The sequence below is a fragment of the Dipodomys merriami genome, unplaced genomic scaffold (assembly GCF_024711535.1).
Source record: "Dipodomys merriami isolate MVZ:Mamm:240054 unplaced genomic scaffold, mDipMer1.0.p SCAF_1, whole genome shotgun sequence".
In the NCBI taxonomy this organism is placed as follows: Eukaryota; Metazoa; Chordata; class Mammalia; order Rodentia; family Heteromyidae; genus Dipodomys; species Dipodomys merriami.
In genome coordinates, this window is record NW_027202270.1 from 44,067,404 (window position 1) to 44,084,358 (window position 16,955).

At 41.1% G+C, this 16,955-nt stretch overlaps 1 protein-coding gene across 1 annotated transcript in view; it reads left to right on the plus strand.

Moving 5' to 3' along the window:
- The first annotated feature begins 11,380 nt into the window (after window positions 1–11,380).
- The window catches only part of Slc25a12 (solute carrier family 25 member 12), a 100,666-nt gene continuing 95,091 nt past the window's right edge, over window positions 11,381–16,955 (plus strand). The window contains exons 1-2 of the mRNA XM_070020941.1: window positions 11,381–11,451; window positions 12,397–12,450. Of these exons, the coding sequence (XP_069877042.1) occupies window positions 11,440–11,451; window positions 12,397–12,450 (66 nt within the window). The 5' untranslated portion in view covers window positions 11,381–11,439. The remainder of the gene's footprint in view (window positions 11,452–12,396; window positions 12,451–16,955) is intronic.

Here is a 16,955-nt window from a genome sequence, read left to right on the forward strand (position 1 = left end):
ACCAGATGCCGGCCCCAGGACAAGGTCAGTGGTAGTAGATAAAAAACAGACAGTACGTGTTCCTCAGTTCCCATTTAGAAATTCCCCAGATAGGACCTTGAGATAACGACCACCTGGCAAGACCACAAGCTAAGCCAAATGTCAACCAATCATAGGCCTGTAACCATGTAAACCCCCCCTTAAACCAACCATGGGCCAGTCCTTTTACAAAGAGTGTTACAAAATTTCCCGCGTGGCAAAGTGATTGTTGGTGTATATGGTGACCTTTAAATGGACCAGTCATGGGATGCTTTGTGTTATGCGTTAATCTTGTGGTTTTTGCCTTTAAAAAGGGCTTGTAACCGCTGCTCGGGGCTCCCTGTCTGCTCAGGACAGAGAGTCCGTTTGCGCAAACGTCAAATAAACTCCTCTTGCTTATTGCATCTCCCGGCCTGGAGTCTGAGTTTTCTGGGGTGCCCTCCTGTTGACGAAAGTATCCTAGGGGACTATGGTCTTTCATTTGGTGCATTGGCCGGGAACCAGGCTCCCCCAAACCCCAGATTCCAGGACCGGCAGGAGGTAAGATAGAGCTCTTGTCTTTCATGTTTGTCGTTTTTGTTTTATGTTCTGGGATCCAAATCTGTATTTGGACTAGAGGGAAAAGCAGACGTGCCCAGTACCCTAGTCCCGCCCTGGAGTCCTGCTCCAGGGTCGTCTGTATTTGGGCCAGAGGGAAAAGCAGACGTGCCCAGTACCCTGGTCCCGCCCTGGAGTCCTGCTCCAGGGTCGTCTGGAGGAAGGAGGAGATCCGAGTGTCTCTCCGTTCTGGGGAGTTCAGGCGAGGCCGGCCACTCCCATCTGTAATTCCTTCCTCATCTGTACTCGGTTGCCGCACGGCGTCTGGTTCTGTCTGTCTCTGTTTAGTGTTACTCGTCTTTAATGTGTGTTTTGTATTCTCTATAGAGATGGGTCAACAAGTGAGTCCACTCCTAGGACACCCCGAGACCTTGTCCTAGTTCGTTTAAAAACAAAAACCGCTGGTTCTGCTTTTGTAACTTGCTTGGTTGTCAATTATGAAGCTGCCACTGACCACCTGCGAGTGGCCTCAGTTAGATCTCAGCCTCGGGCCTTGGCTCGGGGGGGGGGGGGGGGGGGGGGGGGTCTGAGCGTAGGGGAGAACCTGTCAGTCTGAGGGGACGGCCGCTAGGGACTTTTGTCCCTTGCCCCAAGATGACTGGCAATTCTCCTCCGCCTTGGAAGGCCCCTGGGTCAACGTCTGCAGGAATCTAAGAGAAAAATCCTCCGGAGGTGAGTAGGGGTGTTGAGTCCCCTGGTAAGTGAATGGTGGTGAGATGTTGCCCCATTCACTGAGACCTGATTTTGTCTTTGTGGCCACTTGTTTGTCTTGTTAACTTTAGTATGTGTTTGTTTTATGTTTTCTGGGGTAGGGAAGTTCTGGGTGAGTGTGGCAGGCTCACCCAGCAGACTCTGGATTCAGCTTGCTGAGTGAGAACAGCACAGAGTTCCAGTAGGGATAAACTGGGGCCCATTAGTCCCCAACTCAGCCTTCAGTTCTTGTCTAGTTCTGTTTTAGAATTGGTACCAGTTTTAAATGTGGATCCTTGGTTTTTGTGTTTATCTGTGTTTTTTTGTTTTTTGTTTTTTTTTTTTGGTCCAGTCGTGGGGCCTGAACTCTGGGCCTGGGCGCTGTCCCTCAGCTCTTCAGCTCAAGGCTAGTGCTCTACCACTTGAGCCACAGCACCACTTCCGGCTTTTTTCCTTTTGCTTATGTGGTGCTGAGGAATCGAACCCAGGGCCTCAGGCTTGCAAGGCAAGCGCTTCTACCACTGAGCCAACTTCCCAGCCCTTATCTGTGTTTTTGTTATTTATTTGAACATCTCTGGGGAAATAAAAGTTCCAGCTGGGCTAGGTCACAGACCTGCTATGCCCCCCCCCCCCCCCCCCCCCCCCCCGTGAGGCATGGAAGGTTACTGGGCTAGTTTGGTTCCCTTCAAGCCTCAGGCTGCATTTTCTCCTTGTGGAGGCTGCCAGCAGGGAGGGTGTTGAAGGCTGTGTGCCTGGTTTGGACTTTTTCAGCTAGTCCTGACAATGTAACAATTTGTAAAGTGCTCTTGTCTAAAATTGGATTAAAAAAATCTGGCCAGTTTAGTTTTAGGTGACCCCCTCCCCCAGCCCTCCTCCAACAGAAGGGATTCAAAGAGACTAATTAGTGAATTGCCTTGCTAGATAAGCAAGCTCTGGAAAAATTAAGCCCAACAAAGGTACCTAGTTTAAAAGAAATACTGTCTTAAATTTTTGTTTAAAAACTTTAAAAGGTGTACGTACAACTAATTTTGATTTTTGCGCACTTTAAGATCTGTGTGAGTGTTTTGTGTGTGTGTCTGTGAACGTGTTCAAAGATAAAAATTGTCAGCATGCTGTAACAATTGGGTGAGTTTAAATTTAAAATTCAAAAGGTTATGAGGTTTGGACATCAACAAAAATTTAAAAAAAATCTTCACATTGTTTTAAATGGCTTTTTAAAGATTTTTTTTAACTTGCAAATTAGAAAATCTGGAATTTTAAAAACTAGTATTTTAAAATGCATAAGACTGTTTATACTGTAATCAAGTTATCTGGCTTAACAAAAATGCATTGGCAGTTCGGGATTTAGTTCCCTTGGCTAAAATTTGGGATAAATATTAAATGTAAAGGTTAGTTTAACACTGTCAAAGATGTTACCTGTTCTGTCTGTATAAAAACTGTGTATTTCAGCCGGGCGCTGGTGGCTCACGCCTGTAATCCTAGCTACTCAGGAGGCTGAGATCTGAGGATCGCGGTTCAAAGCCAGCCCGGGCAGGAAAGACTGTGAGACTCCTATCTCCAATAAACCACCAGAAAACTGGAAGTGGCGCTGTAGCTCAAGTGGTAGAGCGCTCGCCTTGAGCTGAAGAGCTGAGGGACAGCGCCCAGGCCCAGAGTTCAAGCCCCACAACCGACAAAAAAAAAAAAAACAAAAACAAAAAACTGTGTATTTCATTCAAGAACCAAGAGATAAGAAAAGGAAAAACTAGAAGCCAACAGAAGACCTATCTTTAGGGGTGAGGGGTGAACAGGCAGAAGTGCAGTTCAGCTGGACATGCATGGTGGGACAGGCCCTGGGAGGAGTCCACACATGGTAAAAGAGGGCAAGCTGGCACAAACACAGTTCATCTAACCCTAAAGGGTCAGATTGGGTGTATGCCCATTCCATAGAAGGGGCTGAGTGGCCCATCTTTGTTCTCTCTTTTCCCTGCAGACAGACACTGAAAACATGATGGTTAAAATTGAGTGATGTGATGATCTGATTAGTATTGCTAAAACTTCCCCTTGGATGTGTTAACATTAAAATTAGGAAGGACTTAAAAAGAGGGTTAAAAGTTATTTATATAATGTGGCTTACTTTCAATTATGTTCTACAATTAGAATGTTTTTAAAAGTTATAAAGGTGTTAAGTCTAGCTTTGTGGTATAGTGATGGTGACTGTAATTCTTGCATTAAGGAAAAATTGTCATTTGAGTTTAAAATTTTTAATGTGTGTCTGTTTTAAAACAAGCAACCAAGAGGCAATGAGTGACACTTGGCCTCAAGATTTCAAGGGATCTTTTCAGAATGCAAATAAAAACTAAAGTATAAAATATTAAAGGTGATTAATAGGAGGTTTTAAAAAAAAATAGGAAATGGATTTTTGGGTATAAAGTTTAAATGTAAAATTGTTCTTAACATTGGCCTCAATGTGCACAAAGAAGAAAAAAAATTAGGATTATCAAAATGATTGCTGTTCCAGTTTGCTCTTATAGGTTTTTTTAAGTTTCCAGCAAGCCCAGAGCAAAGCACAGAGGATTCTTACAAGTTTGTCAGATGTAACTTTGGCTCTTAACAAGTTTCAGGTAAGAGCATGCTTAAAAGCTACTTCTATGTTGACCACCTTGTTGCTTTTAATTGGAGTAAAATGGCCTTTTATAAGACTCATTGATCTGCAAACTGGTTCAAAGCCAGCCCGGGCACAAAAAGGTTCCTGTGAGACTGTCACCTCTATTCAGCCAGCAGAGTACTAGCCCTGGACTGAAGAGTCAGGGGACAGTACTCAAGCCCCAAGCTCAAGACTCACAGTGGCAGAGTACTAGCCCTGGACTGAAGAGTTAGGGGACAGCATTCAAGCCCCGAGTCTGGGACTCAAAGTGGCAGAGTGCTAGCCTTGAGCTATAGAGCTGAGGGACAGTGCTCAGGCCCCGAGTTCAAGTCCAGTGACCAGCTAAGGGAAATGCCAATGAGGCATTTATCCCAATGTGAAGAAGACACTCCTGGGACAAAAGCAATGGAGGAGCATCCAGAGGCAGTAAGCCACTGCTTGGATGGCAGAAATGTCAGATCCTAGAGTCATTTGTGCGTGGCCCTTCAAAACTGGTCAGAGCCGGGAGGTCATAGGAAGATAGTTTGAAAGCATGCCTAATGTTCATGACTACCTTGTAAGGGACAGGAACTTGCCAGTCCTCTGTGATAATAAAAAGCCAATGTTATAAAATGTGGGGGATAGTTTAAATCTCAACCCCTTTATGTGCCAAAAGCTCTAATTGAGCTGACACCAGTTACATGAAATTCATCCGCTCAGGAAAAAGTTTGTAAACCTGAGAGAGTGTTTCTATTGATATCTCTCTAAAGGCCTGCAAAGGTAACTTAGGCATTATTTGGGATCATTAAAGATCACATTCCTAAGCCATCTAGGAAGATGCTTTTGCAAACCAGAGTGCTAAACAAGCTACACTGCTGTAGCCGGAAAAAAGGTCTGTGCAGTTGTCAAAAGTTAAATATTGTTCTTAATGACATCTAACCCTGATGGCCTCTTCGTAAAATAGGCTAAGGTTCCTGGCTAGGTAAGATCAACGCCCCTGAAGTCAGCTTGAAGAAGTTACAAAAGATGGACCTTCGCCCTTCTACCCCCTTTTTTAAGATCAAGGGTCCAGAGTCAGTTTAAAAAAAAAATGAGGCAAAATAGATAAAATAATTTTTTTAAAAGAGGCAAAAAAAAATAGTGTTAACAGTTGTCGGTGTGCAAGGTGTGGAGACTGCATCTGTCAGAGATGGTTACAAGACTAAGCCTTCTGAGCTTTCTGTGTCTATTTACGAAAATATATGGTTAGTAAAAAAGTTGTGATTTTGGTAAATTGTCCTGGACTATTGTTTAAAAATCTTAAAAACCAGCAGGATCAAAGCCTGCCAAGCCTATGCAATGTATCTTTAACCAGTCTGTGTAAGAATTTACAGCCCAGCATGAGATGTGACAGTCCCTTGGAGCCACTGAGAGACCCTGCTGCTGCTGCTGCTGCTGCATACCCTAATGGGTAAAGGTCAACGAAGGCCTGACAGCCACCTGGAGGAACTCCTGCCTGATTCCATCACCTGAGTCTGCTTCCTGGTTGACTGCTGCTAAATCTAAGATCTTGTGAGACATTCTTTTGGGTGATATCCAGAAACCCTCTCTTCCCACCGTGGATATTGGGGACAAAGATATCACTGGCTTGCTTGTCTTAGCCACTTCAGTGCATAGTGACTGGAAATCCACTCTATGGTCACAGCCTAGTTTGGCTCTGGTATGGTAATGACCTGAGTATGTTATCAATAAAAATTGTAAAGGAGAGGGGGGTAGTAAAGAAAGCCTTGGGAAAGGAATTGTAAAGGAGAGGGGGATAATAAAGAAAGCCTTGGGAAGGGAATTGGGGAAAAATTGATATCCCCTTTAGATAAGAAAGGATTTGAAAAGTAAGGATTGTCTTTAATTGTTTAAAAAAAAAAAAAAAGAAGACAAACCTCAGAAAGTTTAAGTATGTCACAAATGGTATGAGTATGTCGCAAATGGTATGAGTATGTTGCAAATGGTAAGAGTATGTCTTAAAATTGGAGCTTACAAGTACAGTTAACTGTGATACACGGAGGCAGGACTGGTAAAAAAAAAATGTAAGGGGCTCTGGTACTGTTACTTTTGTTACAATCGGACCTTGTATACTCCACAGACTGGTGTCTTTTGTAAAAAAAAAAAAAAAAAAAAAGATCAGCGCAGTCCATCTATTAGTTCTGAGATCCAAATACCAAGCTTTGAGAACAACTGACATCCCACAAGATAATATAGAGACACCCTAAATTTTAAGATTAAAATTACTCCAGAGAAGAAGTGGGGAATGAAGAATTAGAAAAATTAGGGCTGAGTCCATTTTACAATTTGCTAATTTGCTAACTGCTGATTCTGCTTCTGTACGCTGGCACTGACCCTTCCCTTCCCAAAAATGAGTTAAGAAGTTTCAGGGACCAGATGCCGGCCCCAGGACAAGGTCAGTGGTAGTAGATAAAAAACAGACAGTATGTGTTCCTCAGTTCCCATTTAGAAATTCCCCAGACAGGACCTTGAGATAACGACCACCTGGCAAGACCACAAGCTAAGCCAAATGTCAACCAATCATAGGCCTGTAACCATGTAAACCCCCCCTTAAACCAACCATGGGCCAGTCATTTTACAAAGAGTGTTACAAAATTTCCCGCGTGGCAAAGTGATTGTTGGTGTATATGGTGACCTTTAAATGGACCAGTCATGGGATGCTTTGTGTTATGCGTTAATCTTGTGGTTTTTGCCTTTAAAAAGGGCTTGTAACCGCTGCTCGGGGCTCCCTGTCTGCTCAGGACAGAGAGTCCGTTTGCGCAAACGTCAAATAAACTCCTCTTGCTTATTGCATCTCCCGGCCTGGAGTCTGAGTTTTCTGGGGTGCCCTCCTGTTGACGAAAGTATCCTAGGGGACTAGGGTCTTTCACATATATGTGTGTCTCAGCCTCCTGAGTTGCTTATAAGTTTAAACCATCAGCACTCAACTCTAGTTATATATATATATATATATTTTTTTATTTACCTAAGAGAATGTAATAAACCACAAATTCTTGACTCATTATTATGCTTTATTTTGTATTGTATTGTGTCAAACCCAAGGCATCCTGCATTCTAGGGAAGTACTCTACCTTTGAACTCCATTCCTAGACCTACTACCCCTTTATTGCTTAAAGCTGCCTTTACATTTAGCACATAAGAAAAAGTTTTAGTATAATTCTTTTTACTTTATTCATTAAAACTTACCTAGTTCAGTCATCTATCTGATCATGCAGTCTTCCCCTAAGTACCATCTTGTTTTGTCACTGTTAGTTTAGTGACAAGCACTCACAAATATTTAGAGTAGCTTATTCCATGGATTTCAAAATTCATCACTGAAAAGAAAATTGGCTGTTATTGTCTCCCTGAGGGAATAAAGAAGGCTGTAGTCCAAAAAATGTGATCAAAATCATCTCCATTGCATAATTTACAGGACTTAGAGCCATACTATGAGAAAGAATGGTTTAGAGAAAATGTAATTTAAGGAATACATGTAGTTCATATGATTTTTTTTTGCAGGTACTCTACCACTTAAACCATGCCTGCAGCTGTTTTTGATTTCATTGTTTTTGAAGTACAATCTTGTATTTTTGCCCAGGCTAGCCTGCGATACCTTTTTTTTTTTTTTTTTTGCCAATCCTGGGGCTTGAACTCAGGGCTTAAGCACTGTCCCTGAGCTTCTTTTGCTCAAGGCTAATGCTCTAGCACTTGAACCACAGCACCACTCCCAGATTTTTTTTATGATACTGAGAAATTGAACCCAGGGCTTTGTGCATGCTAGGCAAGCACTCTACCACTAAGCCACATTCCCACCCTTCAATACTTCTATATATGCTTTTCAAGTAAAGGAGTTTGACAGGAGCTTAAAGGTAGGCATCACAACACCTAGCCTCATCTGATTTGCTTGTTTGTTTGTTTATTTTGGCATTGTCCTTGAGCTTTTTTTTTTTTTCCTTTCAGTCGTGGAGCCTGAACTCTGGATCTGGGCACTGTTTCTCAGCTCTTCAGCTGTAGACTAGCACTCTACCACTTGAGCCTCAGCCCCACTTCCGGGGCTAGGATTATAGACGTGAGCCACTGGCGCCTGGCAAAAGCTTTTTCATAGCAAGAACTCTAGTATTTATTTTTTTAAAGAAATTTTATAGTATACATTTGAGATATACAACATGAGACAAATGCCAGTAGCTCACACCTGTAATCCTAGCTAATCAGAGGTCTGAGATCTGAAGATCAAGGTTCAAAGCCAGCCAGGGCAGGAAAATCTGTGAGACTCTTATCTCCATTTAAGTACCAGAAAACGGAAGTGGTGCTGTGGCTCAGTGGTAGAGCACTAGCCAGAGCTCAGGGACAGCCCCAAGCCCAGAGTTCAAGCTCCACAACTGACAAAACAAAGATATATAACATGATGCTATAAGAGGTATATATAGCTGGATGCCTGTGGATCATGCCTAAACCTAGCTACTCAGGAGGATGATATCAGAGGATCACAGTTCAAAGTCAGTTTGGGCAGGATTGCCTAGGAAAATCTTATCTTCAGTTAACCACCAAAAAGCCAGAAGTGGAGCAGTGGATCAAGTGCTAGAGTGCTAGCCTTGAGCACAAAAGCTTAGGGACAGGGCCCAGGCCCTGGCACACATACACAAAAAGGTATATATAGCAAAATAGTTACTATTGTGGAACTAATTAACATAGTCATCTTTACATAGTTGCCCATATCCCTCTATCTTGTGGCAAAAACAACAATAAAATACTCATTTAACAAAAGTTTAAATTCTATCAATTATAGTCTTTATATTAGCTCTTTGAATTTGTATTAGTTATTTTTCATCTTTTGATCTACATTTTCCCACTTCACTTTCTTCCTACATCCCAACTCTGATATAATCAGTTTTATTTTTTCCATTTCTCCTTCCCTCCCTCTTTGTTTCTCTGTTTCTCTCTCTCTCTCTATGTATATATACATATATATTTATATGCAAGGGAATATATCATATATATATCATATATTTATTTACAACTAACAAGGGTATATCCTAGTCTGATTCATGAGTTCATTTTTTTCCCCTCAGTTTGAAGGCTGCCTTTCATTTTGTTGGTTATTTCTTTGGGTGTACAGAACACTTCAGTTTGATATAGTCTTGCTAATTAATTTTTTGCTTCTATAGTTAGAGCTTTGGGTTTGATGCTTAAGAAATTATTGCCCAGAGCATTGTCAACAAGCTTTTTCTGTAATTTTCTTTTAGGAGTTTTGTATTTCCAGGTTTTACTTTTTTTTTTTTTTTTTGGTCGGTCATGGGGCATGAACTATGGGCCTGGGCACTGTCCCTCAGCTCTTCAGCTCAAGGCTAGCACTCTACCACATAAGCCACAGTGCCACCTCCAGCCTTTTCTGCTTATGTGGTACTGAGGAATGGAACTCAGGGCTTCAGGTATGCAAGTCAAGCACTCTACCACTGAGCCACCTTCCCAGCCCAGGTTTTACTTTTTAAAAATTCATTTTGAGCCAATTGCCAGTGGTTCAATACTGTAATACTAGCTACTTAGGAGGCTGAGATCTGAGGACTGGGGTTCAAAGTCAGCCTGGGCAAGAAATTGTGAGACTTTTTCCTCAATATGTTGATTCAAAGGGAGGGACTTTGGCCTGCCAATTAGACATCTTTCCCTTATAAAATGACAAAATAAGCCTTACATTCCTACTTACAGAAACTTTAGAAAATAAGAAACAGTAGAGAATGATGGACAGGAGATACTAGAAGGAAAAATATTACATTGTTCCAAAATACATTGAACAAAAAGAAGAAATCAAAAATAAAACACTGAAAAGATGGAGGAAAGATGAAACTGTGAAAGACAAAGCAACTGTAGCAGAAAAGCTCATTTGTGGAGTACTAGCAGTGTAGCTAATAGCTTACCAACAATTTTTTTTTTTGGGGGTCCGATCGTGGGGCCTGAACTCTGGGCCTGGGCACTGTCCCTCAGCTCTTCAGCTTAAGGCTAGTGCTCTACCACTTGAGCCACAGCACCACTTCCGGCTTTTTTCTTTTTGCTTATGTGGTGCTGAGAAATCGAACTCAGAGCCTCATGCATGCAAAGCAAGCACTCTACCACTGAGCCACCTTCCCAGCCCCCTGTAAGCTACTCTTTATTTCTGTTACTTACTTACCAAAATTACAAACTAAGTGAAATTAAGGTAGATCTTGGCTTTCTTAGACTTAAAAAAATATTTTAAAAGAAGTGTATATATAAAAAAAGAAGTGTATATATTCTATGGACCAAATACTTTATGTACATTTGTGAAAAATGGAACAATGAAGCTTGTTGAGATTGGTTTGGGAAGGGGAAAAGAGGAATAAGAGTGTGATTGAAAGTGTGAGTCTGATCAGGATACATTGTATTCCTGTATGGGCATGTCAAATGAAATCCCCATGGACAATCACTTGATTATAATAAAAAATAAGTGAATAGTAGTATAACTTTTTTAAAAGTACAAAAAAAATCACATGTGGTTGAGGTTTTGGAGAAGCATTTATGCTGTCACTAAGTGCCTAAAGAGTAGGTAGTAAATCTTGTCTTTGTATTTTTTACGAGCAGGGCTATGTCTTGCATAGAGTGGGTGCCCATTAACTGTTTTTAGTGCATCGGTATGTAGCCTGATGTGTTTATCATAGCAAGACTCAGTTTTAGAGATATTATTTTGGTTCAAGATAGAGCTATCATTTCTTAGGAAGGACAGGGAATCCAACAGAGAGTTATTGTCTGTTCATGTCCAAATAATGGCCAGGATTCAGTGCCAGCCCGGAAGATCAGTGGAGATTTTTCTATATGCATTGGTACACCACCCCACCTGTACAAAGGATTTGGATGATTAGGAAAGTGGAGTGAGTGTAGTACTAACCTTTACAATGGTGTATGAAACAAACACCTATTAAGATAGGCATCCATGACAAATTTAGAAGCACGTTTCTTGTTATAGTTACCTAGTTAGTTTTTAAAATTTTCCACCCGAGTGAGCAGTTCCCAATTCGTCAGTATTTGCCTTGGATTAACGATTATTAATGGGACCTGCTCCTCAGTATTTCGAAATCTTGTGCAATATAGGCCCCAAAGGGCTCCTTTAAAAGCCTCAGGGGAAACCGCCTTTGGCTGAAGCCTGAGCCCAAAGCCACACCCACTAAGAGGCCTTAGGCAACTTGAGGCTGGTGCGTCCTGCACTCGGCCGCAGACAACCTCTAGCGCATCGGAATCCCCAGGCTCGCACTCCAGTCTTGGTGGCAGGAGGAGCGGTCCCTCTCCTCCCCACGCCGCTGGCCAGGGTCCCGCCGGGGGGTCCAGCTCTCTTAGCCCGGGCTCCGGGCCTTCTCGGGGCGGGCCGCGCCCCGAGCTCATTTGCATAGGGACGCGCGCGGCCCCGGCGAGCGGGAGGGCGGGCGCGGCGGGCGAGGCGGCGCGCGCGCGCCGTGACAGCTGGGCCCTGCTCGCTCACTCGCTCGTCCCCGGCTTCCGAGCACAGCATGGCGGTCAAGGTGACTCCAACTCTCTGCTGCTGCCTTTATTGCATAAGAGACATTCCAAGGGCCCTGCCTGCAGCCTCCTCCCCCTACCCTTTTTCCATTTCTTTTTGTGGCTAGTTCTTGGGTAGCGCGTCCGGGGGCTCCAGGTTGCGGGTGGGAGAGCGGCGCGGGGCTCACATCGGAGGGAAGAGGATGCCCGGCTGGGGGAGGGGAAGGACGAGGGCTGTGAGTTGGAGGGGGCTGTGAGGACCACTGGGCATTGAAGGACAAGTAGGGTCTTGCCTTTAGGTACGTGGAATTGTGAGCACAGAGTTAGGGAGCATCGGAAAGGGAATGGAAGTGGCCGGTATAGCCGGTGCTACCTAGGGCATCCGTGTGTGGGGTGGGGGAGGGGGTAGGTATTGAGTGATTTGGAGCCTTGGTACAGCCAGGGCAGTGGTTGTCATTTTCGTTGTAGATCTCAGGATGTTGAAAGTATCTGTATTGTGGAAGCGCTCATATTTTAGGTTTCGATGGGGAAAGACGACTGCCGAGATAATTATATGTAATTATTGGTTTCCATTGAGAAGAAAGGCTGCTAGGCCATGCTATTAATTTGTGCATTTTAACACTCCTGTTGCCCTACTCTTGTGGGTCTCTGGGTTTGAAGCTTGGTGATTGCTCCTGTGTTGTTCTAAGAATTGGAGTAAAGTAAAAGACTGACACTCATTGCCTTTTCTTTCCAGTACAGAGGTAACATGTTATTTCCCCTTTTTTAACCATTCACACTGTTTCCCCACCTTCTGGTCTAAGATCTCCAATTTGAGAGTAGTTATCAGCAATTTGGGCTTTTGGATTGCTTAAAACTAAATCCCACCATAAAAGATTAGACCATTGATTGTTAGCGGATTTGAGCTGTAATCTAAAGAGACTGTGTGGTCTCTAGTGAAGCATTAACTGGCTTTTTTCCCCCTACAGATACACACAACCAAGCGAGGTGATCCTCATGAGTTGAGAAACATATTCCTACAGGTAAATTAACATATTTTTCAACAAGAAACAAATGTACTCTAAACCTTTTCAAACCTTACCTTTAAGCAATGTTTTAATTTCATGTGTGCTTACAAAGATGGCAAGACGATATAGTTTGTAATTCTATTGCTGATATGTGATCGAAAGATTTTCTTTATATTTACCATTGATAAAAGGTTTTCCTCAAATTATTTTCTCTTTGATTTAAAAATATGTAAAAATGGACTTAAAACAATTTATAGCTTCCCTTAAGCTAAGACCAAGGTAAAGTTTAAAAATTCACTGGCATACTTGTATAATTGGTAAGTATTATGACCAAAATTCTTACTTTCTTGAAAATAGTATGTTTATACAATTTTTTAGTTTAAGAATAATCCTTCATATAATTTGTTATGGAGATACTATTAAAGCTAAAGCTATTCTTAATTTGTGTGTGTCTTTCCCATTCTCTGCTTACTCATAGCATAACCATAGGGCTTTTGGAGGTTTTGATACAAAATGTTATTGTCTAAAACCCTTGCCTATTTTAAGATTTTAGGATCAGTGACTAGGCTGTAGACTTGTTTTTTTTTTTTTTTAAAGAGGTTTGCTTAATTTTTGCTTCACTTTCTTAGATTTTTAAGGAATTTCACTAAATATTGTGGTGTTTCCCAGAATTGTTCTTTTGAAAACTTTATTTTGGATTTGAGTTCTTGCGTAGACATTTTAACCTTGGGCAGATTCCTGCTGGGTATTATTTTCCTCTCTAAAATGAAAGGTGACCTCCAAGGTTACTTCTAATTCCAAAACTCTATGGTTCTATATTAGGAAAAGATTCTAATATATGAGCCTTGAATTGATTCCATTTTTATCTGAAACATCATTTTAAGTTATTATTGAGGAGAATGCTATACCATACCCATGTGTAGTTCATTTACCTTCCTTAGCCTCCCAAGGGCTGGGCTTACACAATTAATTGAAGGAAGTATCTTTTCAAGAACAAAAGTAGTTATAACAGAACTGTTCAATTTGTGGCTTGTATTCTTCCCAGGTATTTCTGAGAACATCCCAAAATATATCACTGTTAACTCTGTCATAAGATTATCTCAATTGTAGGAGTTCAAATGATATAGTATTATATTTTTTACATTAAATGATCTTGAAAAAAATCAGTTGATGCTACTTGACATAGTACTATGAGCATTGGTCCAAGAATCAGGATCATTGGTTCAATTTCCAGGCTTGCATTTATCTATCTGGCTCTTATACCCTTAAGTTTGGGTTTCATTTTCTTTTTGGGTTTCATTTTCTCATGTGAGACCCAGTGAGATATAAGAATGAAAATCCAGTTTTAAAAATTCTATGAAAAAAAAATGTTAATTCCGCATGGATTTGTTACTTTCTTGCTTGCTTGCTTGCTTTTTTTGTGAGTGTGTGCCCGTCCTGGGGCATGAACTCAGGGCCTGAGCACCATCCCTGAGCTTCTTTTGCTCAATGCTAGCACTCTACCACTTGAGTCACAGTGCCACTTTTGGCTTTTTCTGTTTATGTGGTATGCAGGAATGCTAGGCAAGCACTGTACCACTAAGCCACATTCCCAGCCTGTTATTTTATTTTGTTTTGAAGGCTTGTTTTTGGAATGGGTATATGGATAATGGTGGTGGTAGTGTGGCTTGGTGGTACAAGGAAAGAGACTAAGACTATTTGACAACTTTTAAATCTTAGCTTTTCATTTAATGTTTTGCATATTACTTTATTTTTGCACATTATTAGTATTATTGTGGTGCTGTTGATTGATCTAGAACCTCATTTTATTAGGCAAGTATTCTACTACTGAACTATACCCCAAACCCCTGACATGTTATTTTTATGATAGTCTTATTTTGTTTTTATATTGAAAATTCTATATTGACTTAAACTTTCTTATAAGAAAGGAAGAGAGAAATACTTCAGGAAAGCAAAAGGTTCTTAGATACATTATAGCTGGTTGGAGCATTTGGACTACAGTTACCAAGTAACATATTAAATGTTTATTCCTGACTTGACTACTTCAAAGGATACTTAAAATTATTGGATACTTTTTTTTTTTTTTTTTGTCAGCCATGGGGCTTGAACTCTGGGCCTGGGCGCTGTCCCTCAGCTCTTCAGCTCAAGGCAAGCGCTCTACCACTTGAGCTACAGCGCCACTTCCGGTTTTCTGGTGGTTTATTGGAGATAGGAGTCTCACAGTCTCTCCTGCCCGGGCTGGCATTGAACCGTGATCCTCCGATCTCAGCCTCCTGAGTAGCTAGGATTACAGGCGTCAGCCACCAGCGCCCGGCTTTATTGGATACTTTTACAAAAAGTGTTTTTTGTTTTTTTTTTGTTTTGGTCGGTTGTGGGGCTTGAACTCTGGGCCTGGGCGCTGTCCCTGCGCTCTTCATCTCAAGGTGAGCACTTTACTGCTTGAGCCATAGTACCACTTCCTTACAAAAAGTTTTAGGATAGATACAAATTTGAATTGGATTTTATTATGGGCGCATTTAGATATATTAGACACATATCTGATAATTATACTTTTTTTTTTTTTTTGAGTCCGGTCATGGGGCCTGAACTCTGGGCCTGGGCGCTGTCCCTCAGCTCTTCAGCTCAAGGCTAGTGCTCTACCACTTGAGCCACAGCGCCACTTTCGGCTTTTTTCTTTTTGTTATGTGGTGCTGAGGAATCGTACCCAGGGCCTCATGCATGCAAGGCAAGCGCTCTACCACTGAGCCACCTTCCCAGCCCCTAATTATACATTTCTGTAGTAATTATTTACCCAACTAGTATTTAGTGAGAACCATTTTTTTGCATACCTATAGTTGTATTTAGTTTAGTAAACAAACAAACAAACAAAAAACACCAAATTGACTAATTAAAGCAGAGAATTAAGTCAAGACTTGATGATGGACATGTGATTGAACTAGTTCTTTCCCGAGGACCAGTCCATCTCTACAGATCAGTGATGGAGACAAGAATAGTGGGCATACCTGCTTTCACTGTATTTGATGTCAGTATAATTTGTGGAGGGGAAGGGAAAAAACAAATCGTTTAAATACGGATACAGGTGGACCCATTGCAACAATGAGATGTACAAGTCGTTATTTTGAAAACGAACTTTACAACTTTGGTGCAGGAGGGGGGGAGGGGTGGGGGAGGAGATGGAGGATTGGGTGGGGGGGAGGATGGGAAGGGATAGGGATGGGAAGGGGAAACAAAGGAGGAGGCTCCAATGCTTGATGAGAAATGTACTCATTATCTTGCCCATGTAATTGTAACCCCTCTGTACAGTATTTTTACAATAAAAAAAAAAAAGAATAGTGGGGATAAATGGTAGAGCAAGTGGACTGGAAAGAGTGGCCAACTATTAACAGTGGCTAATATTTACTAATTGTTTAGAGTATGTTATGTATTGGCTCAGTGCTTTAAGAATGTTATTTATGTTACTTTTCATAACAATCTTAAGAAGTCATTTTGATATCTCTATTATGTAGATGTAATCAAATGACTTGTTACTGTTACTTAGTTAAAAAATGATAGATACCAGAGTCAGGTCAAACCCTAGAACCTACACTTTAAAACCTTTTAGTATAGTAGGATTTTGAAACAAGGCGATTTTTGAAAGACAAAATTATGTCAGGAGCTAATGGCAGCTGTGTTGTGTTAAGAATGTAAAGAAAACATAATATAGCTACTTATGTGATGAACAAAAAGTGTCTTTTTTGCTGTAACTACCTAGAACATTGGCCAACGACTTCGGCTTTGAAACAATTGGGAGGCTCTGTGGGTTTCTGAGTGCTCACATTGAAGTGGTAAATTCTGGCAGCTTATTGTGTATGTTAGGTAAAGTCTGGAGAGACTGGAAGTAAGTGGCTGTCAGTTATTAGGCTATTGAAATAATACATTTGAGAGATAGTGACCTGGAGTGGCTGATGGCTGGGTGAATGGAAAGGAAGGACAATACTAGAGGCTTTATAAGGGAAAAAAATCTATTGAATTTGCTATTAAATATGAATATAATAGAAGAGTAGTAAACCTGGCATTTTTAGGCCAGATATTAGTAGATAAGGAATTTTATTTCAGGATTTTTTGGAGGGTGAGCTTGTTTGATTTCTAAATAAATGTAACCCACTAAATTAACATCAGGTTGGAAGATACAGATTTTTATAGGTGGTAGATGAATTTTTATGATGAATTAAATATGAAATAAAAAGAACAGAGGATCGGGTACTGATTTATAGGTGACATGCATAATTGAAATGGTCAAGAAAATGAGTAAAATTAAGGAGAATAGTCCTGTAGGGGTTTAAAGTAGGAGTTAAGGACAAAGGTAAGTCAACGTTGCATTATAGAGTATTCTATTTTTGATATAATTTGGTTTTGATAGAATTTTGGGGTCATTTGAGTTTAGCATCATTTGAGCTTCTCTATAGAGAGGGTTCAATTTAACTTAAATTTCATTAATTAATTTTGAGATGGTCTTATTATGTAACCTAGGCTGGGTTCCC